Here is an 18,587-nt window from a genome sequence, read left to right on the forward strand (position 1 = left end):
CAGCGACATTGCGAACCTGACAGGCAGCACGTATTGGCCGCATGGTACAGCTGGAGAGGCGTCTGTTCCAATCGCTTCCGCATGTCCCCCACCCCCGGTATTATAGCTTCTATCTCTCCTCACACGGCTGAATAACACATTTTTCCGTTTGAGCTCTTAGGGTTTGTTCTACTTTTGCCAGACGTGAAATTGAAAGAGCACAAATGAAATCATTTCAAAGCGCAACTCAACGAAAAAGTAACATTTTTCAATGTGAGTTTCTGTACAAATGACAACCAACTCTGACCTATTGTTAGTTGTGGGATACGGACCGTAATTTGATCCTCATGCGGAGTCATGATGGGGGAGGTTTTGGAAGGACTGTGTTGTGTTTGCCAATGATGGGTTGGAGAAAGCATAAAGTTAAAGCTCCCTTCTCATTGGGCAACAGGCTTACGGAGGCTGAACTTGAGCTGAGCCAATGAGAGACCGAAAATCTCCAAGAGGGACGGGGAGGAACCCATTCACAAACTTCCACGCCTTCCCAGTAACTTGATACGTTTAGGAGGAAGAGGTGCCGAACAAGCGGTATGGCTTTGTTCCTCTTTTTAAAACAAAATGATGTCTAAAGATTCGGATTTTGTTTTATCATTGTAATGTATATTCCATCTAAAACTGTTCTTGAAACTGACAGCGTATTGATAAGGTTTTATAAACTCCTGTCACAAAATAGGTTGAATTGAAAAGATTATAAATGTTTGTTTAACTTTGTTGCTAAGCATGATTTAAAACTATTCTGATCTTCAACATTTAAATGCTTGTCTTTTTGGGATACCTAATTGCGCACTATAGAATAAGAGGAATAACAGAAGTTTCATTCATGCTCCCATTAGTTTTTATATATATGAAGTCGCTGTTCTGATTTTACATTTATTCATTAATAACATAGTGACAGAAACGGCCCTTTCGAAATCACCGGGCCCACATATTTCAGTCAGCAAAAAACAAATGTAAGTACAAGTAAACCTTAAGTTCCCTTGTCTTTCAGAGTCACGTTGCGAGAGCTCGGGGACTCCAGGGCAGGTTGGATACTTAGAAAAGGAAATGTACATTAACCATGCAGTATCTTAGCTTCAATGTGTTATATTTTTCTTATTTAAAGACAGTTCGATTAATTGCTTTCATCAAATTTGGCATCTGAAGATGCCGTATTTTAGTGCTATGGATGACCCTCAGGCAGCCTTAGAGTTTGCCGATTTGCTTGTTTCCCAGTAATATCGACTCCCAACAGTGTTGTTTTGACACCATCTCAATGGAGATTCATCAACTGCTGTTTGCCGGAAATAATAAAAGCCTCTGATGGTGCAACAAGTACAAACACAATGGCCACAAGACATTAAAAATGTATGTCTCATGTATGCCAAGCAAGAATGATTAGAGTTATATACTGAATTGAAACGTCTGATATTTAGCACTAAAATATTAACTGAAATATATGCATGTAGAATGTGATATATGTTTTAAAAATCACGATTTAAGTGCTTGGAAATGGAATAGGAGAAACAAAATAATTAGAGATGTCAAGTTCCTCGTGAGACATGAGTTGTTACTGAGATGCATTACAGGATGGGGTATGAGTTAATGGTCCTTGGGGAAATGAATAGATGTGGAAGAAGATGCAATCTTTTCCTGTTAGTCGTAATATACTTACAATAACATGGACCTGCCTTTTGTACAGCACTTTCAAAGTAATTAACCATCTCAGGGCACTTTATATGTGAGTAAATGGATTGATTAGTAGTAGAAATGGAGAGCGGACAAAAAGTATTGTCGAAAAGATAGGTTTGTAGGAGGCTTTTAAAGGGGAAGGGTCGTAGCAAGGCAAAAAAGTTCAGAGAGTAAATTGCAGAGGGTAGGACCTAAGTATCTGAAAGATCTACCACCAAAAGAGGAATACTGGGGTGGTGGTGGGGAGGGGCACGGGACTGGAGTCAGAGGGCTGTAGATCATGGCTTCGTCATGGGCTGACAGACATTGCAGAAGTAGGATGATGCAAGGCTGTGGAGGAAGCTGTAAATGAGGACAGTGATTTTGAACTCAGTATATTGGGAGACAGGAAGCTAATGCAGATCAGCAAGGACAGGGGTGATGGGCAAATATAATTTGCTCATTTTATATGTATAATAGACATTTATTTTCAAATGTGGTTACAGTTATTCCAAAATGTAGGAAGTCTCAGTTTGATTTTTTGGGGGTATTTAATTGAAAAAGCAGAGTTTATCAGAGATTTCACAGAGGGATCTAGACAGATTAGATGGAGAGAAACTGTTTCCATTGCTCAACGTTCCTGGTTACAGGGTTTTCAGACGCGATAGGGAGGAGGATAAGAAAGGGGGGGGGTAGCAATTTTGGTCAAGGAAACTATCACAGCTGTGAGGAGGGATGATATGTTGGAAAGTTCATCAAATGAGGCCACATGGATTGAGCTAAGGAACAAAAAAGGGGCAAGCACACTGCTGGGCGTGTACTACAGACCTCCAAACAGTCAGAGGGAGATAGACGAGCAGATATGTAGGCAAATCTCTGAGAAGTGCAAGAACAATAGGGCGGTAATAGGGGATTTTAATTATCCCAATATTAACTGGGATAGTTTTTGGTGCAAAAGGAATTGAGGGAGCAGAATTCTTGAGGTGTATTCAGAAGAGGTTTTTTGCCCAGTATGTAGCAAGTCCAACAAGAGGGGATGCAGTTTTAGACTTAGTTTTAGGAAATGAAGATGGGCAGATGGAAGGAGTGGCAGTAGGAGAGCATTTTGGTGGTAGTGATCATCATTCAGTCAGTTTTAACATAATTATGGAAAAGCACAGAGATAGAACAGGAGTTAGAGTTCTCAATTGGGGCAAGGCCAATTTTACTAAACTGTGGAGTGATTTAGCGAAAGTGGACTGGAAACAGCTGCTTGAAGGTAAATCAGTGTCAGAGCAGTGGGAAGCATTCAAAGGGGAGATTCAAGGGGTTCAGGGTAAACATGATCCCACAAAGAAAAAGGGTGAGGTGGCCAAATCTTGGGCTGTTAAAAGAAGCAAGAGAGGAAATAGCAGAGGGTCTGACCATCATTTTCCAGTCCTCACTGGATACAGGTGTGGTGCCGGAGGATTGGAGAATTGCTAACGTTGTACCTCTATTTAAAAAGGGAGTGAAAGATAGACCGAATAATTACAGGCCAGTCAGTCTAACCTCAGTAGTGGGCAAATTATTGGAATCTATTCTGAGAGATAGGATAAACTGTCACTTAGGCACAGGTTAATCAAGGATAGTCAGCATGGATTTGGTAAAGGAAGATCTTGTTTGACCAACTTGATCGAATTTTTTGAAGTAACAAGAAAGATAGATGAGGGTACTGTAGTTGATGTGGTCTACATGGATTTTAGCAATGCTTTTGACAAGGTCCCACATGGCAGACTGGTTAAAAAAATAAAATCCCATGGGATCCAGGGAAATGCAGCTAGGTGGATACAAAATTGGCTCAGTGGCAGTAAACAAAGGGTAATTGTTGACTGCTGTTTTAGCGACTGGAGGGCTGTTTCCAGTGGCATTCCACAAGGCTCAGTACTGGGTCCCCTGTTTTTTGTTTTTAACAATTTGGCCGTAAATGTAGGGGGCATGGTCAAGAAGTTTGTGGACGACACAAAGATTGGCCGTGCAGTAAATAGCGAGGAGGATAGCTGTAGGCTGCAGGAAGATATTGATGGTCTGGTCAGATGGGCAGAAATGTGGCAAATGGAATTCAACTTGGAGAAGTGTGAGGTAATGCATTTGGGGAGGTCATACAAGGCAAAGGAATACACGATTAATGGGAAAATACTGAGATATGTAGAGGCTGCAGGCCAAGTGCTGGAAAATGGGATTAGAATAGATAGGTGCTTGATGGCCGGCACGGATGTGATGGGCCGAAGGGCTTGTTTCCGTGCTGTATAGCTCTATGACTCTGAGAACCAGAAGACCCAGATTTAAGGTCATTGGCAAAAGAACCAAAAGCGACATGAAAAAAAGTTTTACGCAGTGAGTTGTTATGCTTTGGAAACTGGAAGAGACAGAAAATAATTTATCTAAGTTTGCTGATGATACAAAGCTAGCTGGAAAGGTAAACTGTGGGGAGGACACAATAGACTGCAAAGAGACATACACAGGTTAAGTGAGTGGACAACAAGATGGGAGATGGAATATAATGTAGGAAAATGTGAAGTTATTCACTTTGGTCGTAAGAATAGAAAAGAGAATATTTTTTAAAAGGTGTGAAACTTGTCAGTGTTTCAGAAAGAGACTTGGGTGTGCTCGCACAAGGAATGCAAAACGTTAGCATGCAAGCAATTAGGAAGGCAAATGGCATGTTGGCCTTTATTGCAAGGGGATTGGAGTACAGGAATAAAAAAGTCTTGCTACAGATGTGCAGGGTTTTGGTGAGACCACATCTGGAGTTCTGTGTGCAGTTTTGGTCTCCACATTTAAGAAAGGATATACTTACATTGGAGACAGTATAGCAAAGGTTCACTAAATTGGCCCTTGGATAAGGGGGTTGTCCTATGATGAGATTGGGACTATATTTTCTGGAGTTCAGAAGAATGAGAGGCGATCTCATTGAAACATACAAGATTCTGAAGGGATAAAGTAAGGGGATAACTAAGGAGAGAGTAGGGCCCATAAAAGACCAAAAAGGTAACCTATGTGTAGGATTGGAAGATATTGGTATGGCTCTTAATGAATACTTTGCATCTGTCTTCACAAAAGAGGGAGGCGATGCAGATGTTGTAGTTAAGGAGGAAGAGTGTGAAGTATTGGATGTGATAAACATAGGGAGAGGGGAAATATTAATGGGATTAGCATCCTTGAAAGTTGATAAATCACCAGGACCAGATGAAATGTATCCGAGGCTGTTAAAAGAAGCAAGAGAGGAAATAGCGTTATCTCTTGCCCCACCCCCACCTCACTTGCTTATAACCTGTGACATTTTTAATATTTGTCAGTTCCGAAGAAGGGTCACTGACCCGAAACGTTAACTCTGCTTCTCTTTCCACAGATGCTGCCAGACCTGCTGAGTGGTTCCAGCATTTCTTGTTTTTATTTAAGATTCTGAAGGGGCTGGATAGGGTAGACATTAAGAGATTGTTTCTGCTGATCGTGGAATGTAAAACACGGGCACAGTCTCAGGAAAAGGGGCTGATCGTTTAGGACTGAGATGAGGAGAAATTACTTCGCTCAAAGGGTTGTGAATCTTTGGATCCTTCATCTTTGAATACATTTAAGGCTGGGATAGACAGAATTTTGGTCTCTCAGGGAATCAAGGGGTATGGCGAACAGGTGGGAAAGTGGCTTTGAAGCCAAAGATCAGCTATGATCGAATTGAATGGCAACGCAGGCTCCATTGGCCATATGGTCTACTCCGGCTTCTATTTCTTGTGTTCTTGTTAATGAACTCTCTGACAGGGTGGTGGAGGCAGATTCAATTGTGACTTTCAAAAGGGAGTTAGATAGGTACTTGAAGGGAAAACTTTGCAGGGCTTTGGGGAAATGGCAGGGCAGTGGGACTTGCTGGATTGCTCTTGCTGAGAGGGGGTACAAACTCAACGGACTGAATGACCTCCTTCTGTGCTGTAATAATTCTATGATTCTATAATAGGAGAGAGTCAAACTGATTGGAGTCTACACAGAAAGTTAGAGTAGAGTAGTTAGTTCCTGAAGCTGGGAAGTATTACATATACATTTATATAAATGTATTCTGTAATATAATAGTTTACTATTAGATTACAATCTTTTACTGTTTTCACTTTAAGCAGGTAGTGAGAAAGTTTTCTATTGTATGTATTATATATATATATATATATATATATATATATATATCAGTTCTTCATAGTTTATAAAATAATTTTGCTTAATAATTTAAACTTCAAATGTGTCTGGTGGTGTGATTTTCTATTAGTCACTGGAGACTGGAGGAAGATCATATGGAGACATAATATAATTTCAGTTGCTGAAAGCAAGTAACAGAATGATTGTCTTGTTTGCATTGCTGGGCTATTTTAAAAGCTTAAAGGCTAATGATATCCTTGCAGGCATTAGCAGTTAGCATTTGCTTATGACAATGATATCAACAAGGAGAGTTGAATACTCTGGAGCGGGTAGGCTGGACTCAAAAGTGTAACATGGGGCTGAATTTTATTCGGCAGTGCCCTTTAAACTCAGCAGGGTGCTCACATTCAGCGAGGAGCCCCCGCGATATTTCCCGCGGGGGCTCATTTAAATAGGGAGCACCCGCCCCTGATGACATGTGCGGGCGGCAGCTGCGTCCCTGGCAAAGGCGTCCAGCGCCACCACGGAGGCGCCAGTGCCATTTTTAAAGGGCTTTAAGCCCTTCCCAAATAATTATAATTTTGAAAGGGAAAATATAAAATAAATGATGGAGGCCCTTCCCCAACCCCCACAATGGTTATTTAATTGTTTGAAATGACCTTCAATAGATTTTTCAAATACCTGAACTTTCCCCCTCAACCTTCAATCTTTTGCCCTTCAACCCCTTCCCACCATCCCCACATCCAATAAAAAGTGATTTCCCCGCTCCTCCACCTCTTCCGCCCTGAAAACGTTATTCCTCCCCCCTCCCCACCAGGTTCTCTCCTCGGAACGCTGTGCGGAGTGCCGAAGGCACGCAAAGGCTGAATGGAGGCTGTAAAATCGGTTTGGGATGGTAGGTAAGTTATTTTACATACATTTATTGGCAATCTGCATATGGAGATGAAGGGCCCGCTGCCAGGCGGTTAGTGGGGGGGGGAGGGGGAGGGGGTGGGCCACACCGAGGACCCCCCGCCCCCGGTAACATGCGGCTGGCCCTTCTTGACATTGCGGGTCGAGGCGGGCCACTCCCTGCAGAATTTTACCGTCCCCCACGCCGCAACCTGCGTGTTGAAGGGCCGGTAAAATTCAGCCCATGGTATTTGAAGCCCAGCTCTAGGCCTAACAGGAAACCGAGGCTGCTCATGATTTGATTAAGCTTGAGGAGAGGGGTGGAGTCAAAAGCAAAGGGTATGGATTTTTTTTTAGAGACAAGTAAAATGGCTTTGGTTTTCCTTGTGTTTTGCTGTAGAAGCTTGATGATGTCAGGCAGTCAAACAGAGATGGTTGTGGAAGGTGGTGAGGACTTAAAGTTGAATATCATTCACACCCATGAATCCTCTGTTTGCAGATAATATCTTCAAGGGGCAGCATCTGAAGGGGGAGGGGGGAAAGATAGAACTTTATCATCAGTTGTTGTTTGGAATAGTATGCAAATGTTCAATCATAAAAATTAATGTTGCCAATATTAGCAGATGAACCCCTACTGTGTTGGTCTGAGATTATCCTTCGTTTTAATGCAAGTGTTAACACCTTCATTTTAAACCATTTATAGGAGGTGCTAAATAGACAAGTTGTACAAACGTGTTAAGTATTCACCTTCTAATTCACCAACATTGGCTTCTCGGCTTCAATATTTTAAACATACCAAAATCCTATTCCAACATACACCTGGCCAGCCCTCCACATTCTACACTCCGTAAACTTGAGGTCATCCAAAACTCTGCTGCCTGTGTCCTTACTTATGCCAAGTCCTGTTCATTTATTACCCCTGTGCTTGCTAACCTACATTGGTTCCCAGTGAAGTAATACCTCGATTTTAAAATTTTCATCATTGTTTTCGACTCCCTCCATGGCCTCAACCTTCCCTATCTCTCTAATCCCCTCTCGCCCTACAATCCTCTGAGATTACTGCGCTTCTCTAATTCTGACCTCTTGAGCATCCCCTGTCTTTAATTGCTCCAACATTGGTGGCCATACCTTCAGCTGCCAAGGCCCTAAGCTCTGGAATTCCTTTGCTAAATCTCTCTGCCTCTCTTTCCTCCTTTAAGACACTCCTTAAAACTTACCTTTTTCACCAAGCTTTTGGCTGTCTGCCCTCATATTTCTTAATGTGGCTCAGTGCCAAATTTTGGTTTATAACATTCCCGTGAAGTGCCTTGGGATGTTTTTATTATTATTTTTATTATTTTATTATTTGAAAGGTGTTATGTAAATACAAGTTGTAAAATATCCAGGAGTGAGATCTATGGATGTGTGTATTTGCTGAAAAAAAACCTTTGCAACAACATTCATAAACCTTGCCATTGCAACTTTAAATGAGCACAGCAAAATCAAATACACTTATTTATTTATTTATGTGCTTATTTTTCATCCAGAGAAAAAAAAAAGATGGCGATATCGAGCCAGTAATGAGAGAAAGCATGTTGGTGTCAGGGGAAGAGTGAGACAAAGATTGGAAGGCAAACAGTGGTTAGCACCGCAGCCTCACGGCTCCAGCGACCCAGGTTCAATTCTGGGTACTGCCAGTGTGGAGTTTGCAAGTTCTCCCTGTGTCTGCATGGGTTTCCTCCGGGTGCTCAGGTTTCCTCCCACAGCCAAAAGACTTGCAGGTTGATAGGTAAATTGGCTATTATAAATTGCCCCTAGTATAGGTAGGTGGTAGGGGAATATAGGAACAGGTGAAGATGTGGTAGGAATATGGGATTAGTGTAGGATTAGTATAAATGGGTGGTTGATGGTCGGCACAGACTCGGTGGGCCGAAGGGCCTGTTTCAGTGCTGTATCTCTAAACTAAACTAAACGAAATAAAGTGGGAGGGGTACAGAAAATAATCAAAAGTTGGTGATCAGCAGACTGAAAGTTACAAGCAGAGAAGCATATTGTTTTTAACAAAACTCATCATGAGCAATGCCCCATGAGATCCATTAATGCTTCCATAAAGAGCTACAGAGTACAATTTTTCAAACAGAAAGTAAGGTAATACAATAATTAGAACATTTGACCGTTGATAGATATAGTTGTTGAATCTGCTTATATGTAGCTTCATTTAGATGGAGAAATGATGGAGCAACAGAACTGAATCGTGTCTAGAAATGTAAGATTTTGTCAAAATACAAACTTAGTGCATTCTTGCTTAATACCACCTACAGACATTTTATTATATACCTCACATAATAGCTTGCTTAATATGCATTGTCCTAGATTTTTGTAGTAGAGGTGGTATAATTCCCCAATATAATATCAGTAACATCTATAAAAATGATACCTTTGGAAGCAGTGGGCAATGAAAGCATCGAGTTGGGTTGGCTATATAATTTGTAAGTACCCTAGCAGGAGATGAATTACATTGATGTAAAAATAATTTTATTTTGTGTATCATGTTATGTATGATCTGTTTATGCAATGTGTTTTCCCTCTAAGTATTAGTTAAAAAAAAAAATGTTTTACAGCTGGACTTACTGGTATGAATGCCTTCAGAAGCTGCATAGTGATGTTAAATACATGAACTGTTAGATTCAGGAATGGCTTCCTGGAAGCATGTACCACTTCTGTAAATGCAATACGTATTGGATTATTTAATACTGGTCATCTGAGAGACTTTACATTCATTTATTTTTGCCACTGCTTTTTATTACATTTACTTTCCAATAGTTCATTAAAGTGCTACTTTGTGTTTGTATTGCAGATCCATTTGAAGGCATCATTTAGCAACTTGTAGTCCATACCTTTTGAGTTTTGTTTTTCATAAAGATGGCGTATATGGTTGTTGAGGAGCGAACAGATTCAATCCTTCATCTTAAGAGGTCTCCCGGCATTAGGTCCTGGTCTGTGTTAGTTGGTGAGTCCATAATAATTAAAGCACCTTGAGTTAGTTGGTAGCACACTCATTTCTGGTTCATAAGGGTATATGTTCAAATCCCACACCAGGATGTCAGTACAGTACTGAATCAATGCTGCCTTCTTGGCTGTGTTGTCTTTTGACTGACGCATTTAAACCAGAGTCCAGTTTGCCTTTTTTTGGTGGTCCAGGTGAACATTAAGGATTCCATGTGATTATTCAAAAAAAGAGCCGGGAGTTTTCCAGATGTCCTGATCAACATTCTTTCCTTAGCTAATCCCACCACTCAAAAAAAAAAATCATTGTTTTTTTCTGTCTCATTGTGGAATGTTTTTGTACAATACAAGTGCCACATTTTCCCACACATGATATAAGTAATTTATTGTGGAATGTTTTTGAGATGTTTTGATGTCAAATATTTTTGAGATGTTTTGATGTCAAATATTTAATCATTGTATTAATAATTTGTTTCATAGAGACAAAAAGTTGGTGGGTGATTTAATGTAAACCACTTAAGAACAGCAGTACCAAAGCAGTACAAGGCTCAGAAGAAAGAGAATAGTTAACACTGAAAGTCTTTTTTCTCTTCTGTAGGAATTGGTTCTATTGGTCTAGCTGCTGCTTACTACAGTTCAGGTAAGAAAAGTCCCAGTACAATAGTTTAATATCCTTCTGATTGTCATATCTCCTTTTACGGATTTGAAAATAAGCATGTATTTTCAACCATTTACAATCACCTTTATTCAAAAGGAACCTGGAAAGATTAGAGGTCAATACGCAGAAGTGGCAGATGGAATTCACACAATTAAGCATAAAGTCATAAGATTAGGTCGAAGCAGCAAGAATGCAGAAATATGATAACCTGACTGAGTCAATACAGTAGGAAGAGATCTGAAGGTTTTGGTAGATAGCATGATTTTTATCATGGGTTCAATATTTGCAGGGGTGAAGAAAGTAAATAAAATGTTGGGATATGTAATTTAAAGGAGCTAATATTGAAGGTTTTTCTGGCTTTGTTGAGCACGAAACCACATGATTTTCTGATATTCATTGTGCCCAGGTGGTCCAGTGCACCTGAGTACAGACCCAGGAAAAAACCCACTTACCTCTGTTCACAAATTTTCAGTTTATTATAATCGCAAAAGTGATGAACTGCACGCATGCAGTGTGCATCAAAATATTGTCTGTGGGATAAATCAACTGATCCCTGCTGGGGAAATGCTATTTTGAAAACTTTTTTCTTCCTCTAGCTAAAGAATCATGAGGTTATTGGCAGGGCTCAGTTGTTTATTAACTATGAATGGGCGGAAAATTTAGTCTCTTAGATTTATAATTAACACCAGTATTGTGCTGTCAAATGTGTATAGTAATTACAGTTGTCAAAATGAGGTTTATACAAACTTTCTTGATATGAAACAAAATGTTTATAAAAATTCATCCCGCTTTCAAACTTAAATTGGAAGTATGTGAGGGTAAATTGTCATCTTCACTCTGGCTGTAATTCAGCAGAACCGATCACTTGCATGTCGCAGAACCCACCTGATTTTCATTCTATTAAAATGAATGTAGTGAAGACAGCAATTTCCTCTATTGTATTCATTGTGGAACAACTTGGGTCAGCTCAGTAATGGTACAAAGAAAAATGCAACAGTAAATGACAATGTACAGTACTTATACTTTGCATCGCAGCTTTAGTTTGAAAACATTTCATTATCTTCTGTAAAATATCTAAGAGCAAATGGTGTTATTGGATCACTTGATACCAACTGACATCAAAAAAAATTACAGAGCAATATTGGTGGTGAGTGTATTAGCAGCACAGAACAGAAGGCCATAGATTTATGCATTGAGAATTTCTGATCTTGGTTGAGTTTTCAAATGAAGATGTGGATTTGAGGCTAGGCATTTCTGACAGAGAGAAAGCAGGAAACAGATGGTCAGTCTCTCTGGACAAACGGTTGCAGAATGGTACAAATTATAGCCTAGGAGCAGGATTCCTGCAAAGTATGTTGATGTAAAATAGAGACAATTATTTTTAAAAACACAGAACTGTGCTGGGACTTGAGGTTTTAAGAAATAAAATATATTGGTATTTGGATTGCAGCTGGCATGCCAGGCTGGGTGAAATTATATATGATGGTAGGGTGTTGTGACTATACATTTGACTGAAATGATTATAAACTGAGGGCATTTATGAAAGATTGAATAAGATAAAATTAATATGTGTACTTATTGTTTGCAGACAGTTGGGCATGGAAGTTATTCTATATAATGGGCTGCTTATTTGTAGCCATACAAAACTTGGAAGACTGGGAGGTAGGAAAGTACTTATCTATTTAAAGCTTGCTTTCAATATTATAAGTATTGCATCAACATAAATCCATAGTTACAATGATTTATTCAGCTATTTGTGAAATTATATAATGTGACGGAGTCACTTTGAAAACGTTTAAGAAATGCTGCACCATAGGAGACTAAAATGGTGCCAAACTCAAGTAAATTTTTCAACTTCTGTTGAGATGCCAATCATACTTGATCCTCCCCTCCCAAGTTGTGGGCTTCACTGGCAGCCATTTCACCACTGGGTTTAAATGAATGGAGCTATTCCAAATGATAGTTTGTTTACTGGAATGTCTTGACTCTACTGTCTAATCAGTGTATGGTAGTGTAGTGACTATATTACTGGACTAGCAATCCAGAAGCCTGGATTAAAAATTCAGCGAATATAAGTTTAAATCCTATCCTGGCAGTTTGAGAAATTGAATTCAATTTAAAAATTGAATTGTTGTAAAAACACAACTGGTTCAAAAATTTCCTTCAGGGAAGGAAATCTGTCCTTATCTGCTCAGGCCTACATGTCCCAGACTGAAACAGTTGTCTCTTAACTGCCTTCTAAAGTGACCCAACAAGCTGCAGTTTAAAAGCCCATCTTCTCAGAGTTCCCAGAGATGGACAGTAAATGCTGGCCTTGCCAGCATAGCCCACATCCCAGGAATGAATCAAAATGTCTCAAGATGATTTGGTATGCAAGAAACACTATTTTGGCCAGATGCTTTGTCTGAATCTAATCTATATCGCCGGAAGCTTGTATGTTGTGTGGATTTAACCTTGTGTTAGCTGTATTTAACAGTAGCAAAATATTTATATGAATGAGTCCCAAATCCCTCCTAGGTCAAACAGTCAAAAATCTCAATGGGATTTCAAGTCTTTAAGTTTCTGTGGTCTGCCGCCTTGTGCAATATTTGCCAATATTTGAATCCTCCCAGCCTACAATTGAGTTTCTGGCTGTCAAGTTAATATTTAGCAATAAATAGTTAAATGTTGAAATGTTATCTGAAATTTGGCAAAAGACAAAAGTTAAATAGAAAACTCTAAGCTTTTCCAATTCCTGAATGTGTGTACTAATATTCCATAAAATAGCCCAAAGGGATTAATGAAGAAAAGTTAGACTTTGGCCATGACTTTGTAAGCTTTGATTTACTAAATGGAAATTAAAAATTTGTAGGTTATTGAACATTTGTGATCCATTGGTACGAAGTAAGATAGCACTATGAAGTTTTATGTTTTTCTACTCATTTAATACTTGTTCTTTTTCTGCTTTTCAGGAAGTCATATTTGACCAGAATAAAGGGGCTGCAGTTCTTAAAAATGTTAACCTTTATTCAAGGATATTGACCATGTGGAGTAATAGACAAGACCAAGGTGAAGTCCTAATTTGCATCTCCTACTTCAAACAACATGCAGGCTGACTGGTGGCTGTGGTGACAAATTCTCAGAGTATGATGGCAGAAACCTTAAAACAAAGCATATTGAGGTGGGGTGAATAACTACTCCTTTTGTACCGAACAGGAATTAATTGTTTTTAGTTCCTTCTCCACTGCCATCACCACATGGTTTCCCTGAGATCAACCAATAAAAATTATCAAACTCGTCTAAAAGTTCAGGTTAGGATTAAAGTTTAAAAAAAAAATTGGCCTTTACTGTCAAGACTAGCTTCTTAGCATGAACCTTCACACTAAGGTAGTAATCTCATTGCAACATGAATTGAATTGCGTCTGCCACTGCAGACTACACTTCAAGTATAACCATGTGCTACCTCCCTTCTACTTTCGGAAAGTATGTTCATGCAATATTGATTTGCATAATTTTTGTGCAATATTTTCTTCTAGTTCTATTTCAGTAACTCACTGTGTTCTGTTTATAGTGGTGGCACAGCTTCAGCATATTCGTGCTGTTACTGTAGAGGAGGAGAGAGTCCGCTATTTGGGGAAAGGTTATGTTGTAGTATTACGATTTGCAACTGGGTTTTCGCACCCACTTACACAAAGTGCAGTGCTAAGTAATCGAAGGTAAGTAATTAAACTCTTAAATTTCTTGTTGAGAGTCTTTGCTTTTCAAATAGTTGTCAGAATATATTAACCCAATTTATACTAACTTTGTGGAGCTGGGGAATCAAATATTTTACATATTTTGTTTAAACTATGGTTTACATTAGTGTTAATGTTATAAACAGCTGAGATGAATCAGTCCTTTAACCTGGATAGGTTCTTGCTGCTTAATTGCATTTTTTTATTTCCAACACCAGCATCTCCAGTGGTGCAATTGATAAACAGTGATATGCTGCACATGATCCACAGGGGCAAATTAAATATATATCACTTTAAAAAAAAAAAAATGGTAACTGGTAAATTGACTCTACTCACAACACAAATCTATTTAGTATAGATGCATTTAAGGGCAAGCTGGATCAGCACGTGAGGGAGGAAGGACTAGAACGATATGCTGATCCAGTTGTGAAGAGTGGGAGAAGGAGGCTTGCGTGGAGCATAAACGTTGGTATAAATCAGATGGCCTGAATTGTCTGCTTCTGTGCGGTAGTCTCTATGTAACAATATGTAAAACCCATTAACACTGTTCATTAATTCTGTCTGTATAAAGTGATGGAAAAAAGATCCAACCAATTACGAATCATTTGATCACTTCCTAGAATGTTCAGTGTAAATTCTGAAGTTCATACTATACAGTTGACGGGGTGGGGACATGCAGAAGGAAGTCCTGCTTGTACTTCGTGTTACCTCTCCAAACATAGCTGGCATTTTAGCTTGGTTAGCCATTGTAAAATTTAAGTGACCAGTGTAGAATTGTAACTGTTTTTACCCTTCTAAAGGCTGTCACTTTAAAAAGTGTTTGCAAAAATTAACAAGGATGATGGTCTGGGTTCAGGATTCACCACACTGTTGTGTTATTGTAAAAGTGTCATCCTTGAGCCAGGTTGGCCCAACTCCTCCCTCCCCCACAACTCTCCTCCCCCGCCTCCCCTGTCAACCATAGGAAAGAAGGGTGAATTTGAAGGTTGCCCTTGTGCATCTTTTACCTGAAATACGGCTGTAGAAGTCTGGGAGCAAATCGCACATCCTCCTCTTCAGCAAATGTATGAAACTAAGAGGCAAAGATGACTCTTATAAAAATAATTTTACAAGAGGAAAATGAACATCAAATGGTTTGGTAATGGAAAGAAGAAAGCACTTGGGTTTATATGAATTTGCAGCAATGTTCCAAAGCACTTCCTGTACTGTGAATTATTTTGAACAGCAGTCACTATTGCCACGTAAGTGAAAGTAAATTGGAGATATTTTGCCTCCTTGCCAAACGAATATGGATTCAAGTCTGAGGGATGCTGATCACTTGAGTCCGTCTGCAACATTTGATATTTAGTTGATGTCACAATGATATGGCTTTCTGGGAGTAGTGGGAAGAGGAGGAAAATGGGGTGGTTTGCCTGCTTTAATGCTCTAAATGTACTGTTTGACACTAGGTCCTGCAAGTTTAACTTGTCTTGCTTTTCCCTCCCTTTCACAGTGACGTTGATGCTGTAGCAAAACTCATTATTAACTTTCTAAACCTAAATAAACCATCCTTTGATGATAAGGGGGGATTGTCTCCAGACAGCAGTGATGGCACCAACAGTGACAATGAAAAAACTGAAGATTAATAGCAGGAAATATTTCACGGACATTAAGGACACAACCAAAGTAAACCCAGGATTTTTAAAGGCTGAGCACTTTGTGGAACATTAAAGGATCACCCTTAAACAAACTAGTTGTAAAACTGCACAGGAATCAATCAATGCCCAACTCTTAATAACATGCTGCACGGCGAACTTCTTTGCTGGTGAAATAACAAACTATAATTTTCACATTCCAAAGTTGCTAATGTGAACTACTTGCTTTGGCAGAATGCTACTTTGATCAAATGTACAATAAAAATTGCAAACTATAAGAAATAATAGCCAGTTACTTGGGAAATACTGATGCGAACCTTGTATGGGCTATGACTTTGTCCTTACATACTGCATACTTTCTGTTTATAGTCCATTTCAATCACTCTTTTCTCTCTGGGGTTTCTTGTAAAAAAAGTATTAATGTAATTGTTTTGTCTTATAAAGTCAAATAATACAATGAAATGGTAGATGGGTGTTGGATATTTAAGCAAAAGCAAGAACATGGAAGAGGAATAGGTAGTGTTTAAACACTGACTTCTTGTAGTATTTCAAAACAAGTGTTATTGGATAAATACATCTGAAACACAGTTGCTTTGTTGTTGCAACCCTCCCCCATAATATGGAGTTACTACTTTGACAGAGCTACACAGACGACTATTAAAAGCACAATTTAATACTGAACACCTTGTACAGATGAAAATTAATTTCATGAGAGAGATAGAAAAGTGATGCTGACAGATTATTCAAGATTCCAGGGATTGGTCTGCTGCTTTAGCTGTACTGTAAATTACAAATATTTCCTGGGATGGCCAGGGAGGGGGTGGGGAGAATAAAATCCTGGCTTGATAAATCTTTAGTGTTTGTAACATCCTTTTGGGAGAGATATGAAAATCATTAATGATCTTAAATAGGTACTTAAGCCTTCGCATTTGACACACGTACTGGTTATATTCATGCTGGGAAATTAATCATGCAGGAATTTGGCAGGTAAGAGTTTGGGACACCAACTTTCAGGCCATAAAAGTCTATAGAATTTTGGAATGGAGCAATCGGCTACGAAACTCAATTGTTTGCACGCTGGTAGAATAGCTGAATTTTGGTGGACTGGTTTGCTGGGAGAGCAAAGTGTTTGAAAAGCCTAGTTGCCTGTGAGACTCGGCTCTGTTCTGTTTCCTGCCTCTATCTCCCAGCATTTCAACCAAATATGAAACTTTGCTATTCCATTCGATTGAAAATGCTGCAACTCTTATAGGGATCAGAAACACTTCATACTATCTGCCAATGATTGTGAACAGTCCTGACATTAAAGAAGTCTGAATGCCACCAAAGAATTGCATTTTAAAGTATTCAAAATGTTTCAAAGCAATACCACTATAATTGCGAAAGTAATTTGCTTATCTGTCAATTTTTAAATAAAGCTGTCTGTATAAGGATTAAAGTTTAGAACCAAAGCAGAAACATTTTTTTAAATTAATAAAGGGTTGAAATTTACAGGCGGGTGGGTCGGAAAATGCCTCCAGCAGAGGCCTGCCACAGGCCTCGATGCCGGCAAGGCCCAGCCCAATATTGCCAGTGGCGGCGAGGCCTCAGGGTGGCGCCCCCCCCACCCCCCCAGCAATGGGAACCAAATTTAAATATATAAATTTATTAAAAGTAATAAATTAAATACTTACCTGATCCACCGTCGGTCCCAGTGCGATATTCATGCTGGTGGCCAGCACTCCCACGCCTTCGGATCTCCAATGCAGGACACTGGTGGGGAGGGGGGAGCCGGTAAGTGTTTCGGTGTTTTGGGGGGGGGGGGGGGGGGATGTGGAGGAGCACAGTAAACCTAATGTCATTGGTTCAGGGAATGGTGGGAAGGGATAAAGATTAAAGTGTATGAAATTTGTGGGGGGTGGGGAGGTCAGTTGGGCAAGGGAAGTGTTTTGCGGGTGGGGGGTGGAAAACAGGATAAGTAGTTAATCACATGATTATTGGGGGGGTGGGAGAGGGCCAAATTAAATGTTTTTAAAACATCTCACTTAAAATTTTTTAATGAAGTGGAAGGGCTCAAAGCCCTTTACAAATGGCGTCAGCACAATAGCGCCGTATGCCATTGCCGGGGATGGACTGCCCACCCCCTCCACATCATTGGGGAAGGGGGGAGGGGGCAGTCCGCCCTGACGATGTAAGTGAGCCGCCGCATTTAATACCGCAACATAAAATTCAGCCCGAGTTGTTAACTGTTTGAGGTACACTCCTGGCAAAAGTACAATTATGCATGTTGCACCTTCTCTCAAGCAATCTTTTTTTCAAAAAAGATTGCTCAACTACTTGTTTGATCTAGCTTTGCTTTAAAGAATATATACATTGATATCAGCAATTGGGTTGCAACATTCCATTTAATAGATGCTGATTCCATCTTCCCTCACCAACATTGTGTCCCTACACTGAGCAGTCCCTAAGCACCTGACCTATTTCTTTCACCATCCCTCTCTTCTTCCTGTCGTCCTTATCCATTCCCCCCGCACATAATTCGTGGCCCTTCTCCCGTCCTCTCTGCTTCCCTTTGTTGGGGCCAGTTATCCCCCGCTTGACTGATGAAATACTGCACTTGCACTTGACTCTCACGAAAGATTGATTATTTCTACTTAAACCAAAGCTCAGTCCAACAAGGTTACGTTATGTTACTGATCGGTGTGAAGCATGTAATAAAAGCTGAACCTAAGCAGTTTAATCTGTGTTCCTTTCTAGTCTGCATCTATCAACCACTATTCATCTTCTTTACAATGAGCCTTGATCCTCTTGCAAATGGTTCAAATTCAAACAACAGGCCAATTATAATGACCATTTAAACCAAATTATGTTTATCGAGGACATGTTTCAAGCCTCACAAGA

The 18,587-nt window shown here is 39.7% G+C and overlaps 2 protein-coding genes across 10 annotated transcripts in view; one reads left to right on the forward strand and one right to left on the reverse strand.

Moving 5' to 3' along the window:
- narf (nuclear prelamin A recognition factor) overlaps positions 1 to 369 on the reverse strand; it is a 31,070-nt gene extending 30,701 nt beyond the window's left edge. The window contains exon 1 of one of the 3 annotated variants that reach the window (XM_068058070.1): positions 287 to 369. The gene's annotated coding sequence lies outside the window, so the exon portion shown is untranslated. Of the gene's footprint in view, positions 1 to 16; positions 41 to 286 lie in introns of those variants that run through there. The other 2 variants (XM_068058073.1, XM_068058072.1) reach the window with 2 other exon arrangements.
- Positions 13 to 17,489, forward strand: cybc1 (cytochrome b-245 chaperone 1). 7 transcript variants are annotated; one of them, XM_068058077.1, is made up of 9 exons: positions 47 to 252; positions 431 to 567; positions 1,028 to 1,062; positions 9,554 to 9,706; positions 10,301 to 10,342; positions 11,949 to 12,022; positions 13,312 to 13,408; positions 13,911 to 14,055; positions 15,566 to 17,489. In XM_068058077.1, exons 4-9 carry the CDS (start codon positions 9,619 to 9,621, stop codon positions 15,696 to 15,698), a joined length of 579 nt encoding a protein of 192 aa, XP_067914178.1. In that variant the 5' UTR covers positions 47 to 252; positions 431 to 567; positions 1,028 to 1,062; positions 9,554 to 9,618; the 3' UTR covers positions 15,699 to 17,489. The 7 variants fall into 7 exon arrangements, with proteins under 7 accessions (XP_067914177.1, XP_067914178.1, XP_067914175.1 ...); XM_068058076.1 differs by lacking the exon at positions 1,028 to 1,062 and having other exon boundaries at positions 13 to 97; XM_068058074.1 differs by lacking the exon at positions 1,028 to 1,062 and having other exon boundaries at positions 48 to 252.
- Positions 17,490 to 18,587: the final 1,098 nt, after the last annotated feature.

Source organism: Heterodontus francisci, chromosome 26 (genome assembly GCF_036365525.1).
Source record: "Heterodontus francisci isolate sHetFra1 chromosome 26, sHetFra1.hap1, whole genome shotgun sequence".
In the NCBI taxonomy this organism is placed as follows: domain Eukaryota; kingdom Metazoa; phylum Chordata; class Chondrichthyes; order Heterodontiformes; family Heterodontidae; genus Heterodontus; species Heterodontus francisci.

Coding starts and splice junctions, on each gene's coding strand:
- cybc1 (XM_068058076.1), top strand. CDS start 9,619: ATGGCGTATATGGTTGTTGAGGAGCGAACAGATTCAATCCTTCATCTT. Junction 10,343..11,948: donor TGCTGCTTACTACAGTTCAG/GTAAGAAAAGTC, acceptor TATTGTTTGCAG/ACAGTTGGGCATGGAAGTTA. Junction 14,056..15,565: donor GCAGTGCTAAGTAATCGAAG/GTAAGTAATTAA, acceptor TCCCTTTCACAG/TGACGTTGATGCTGTAGCAA.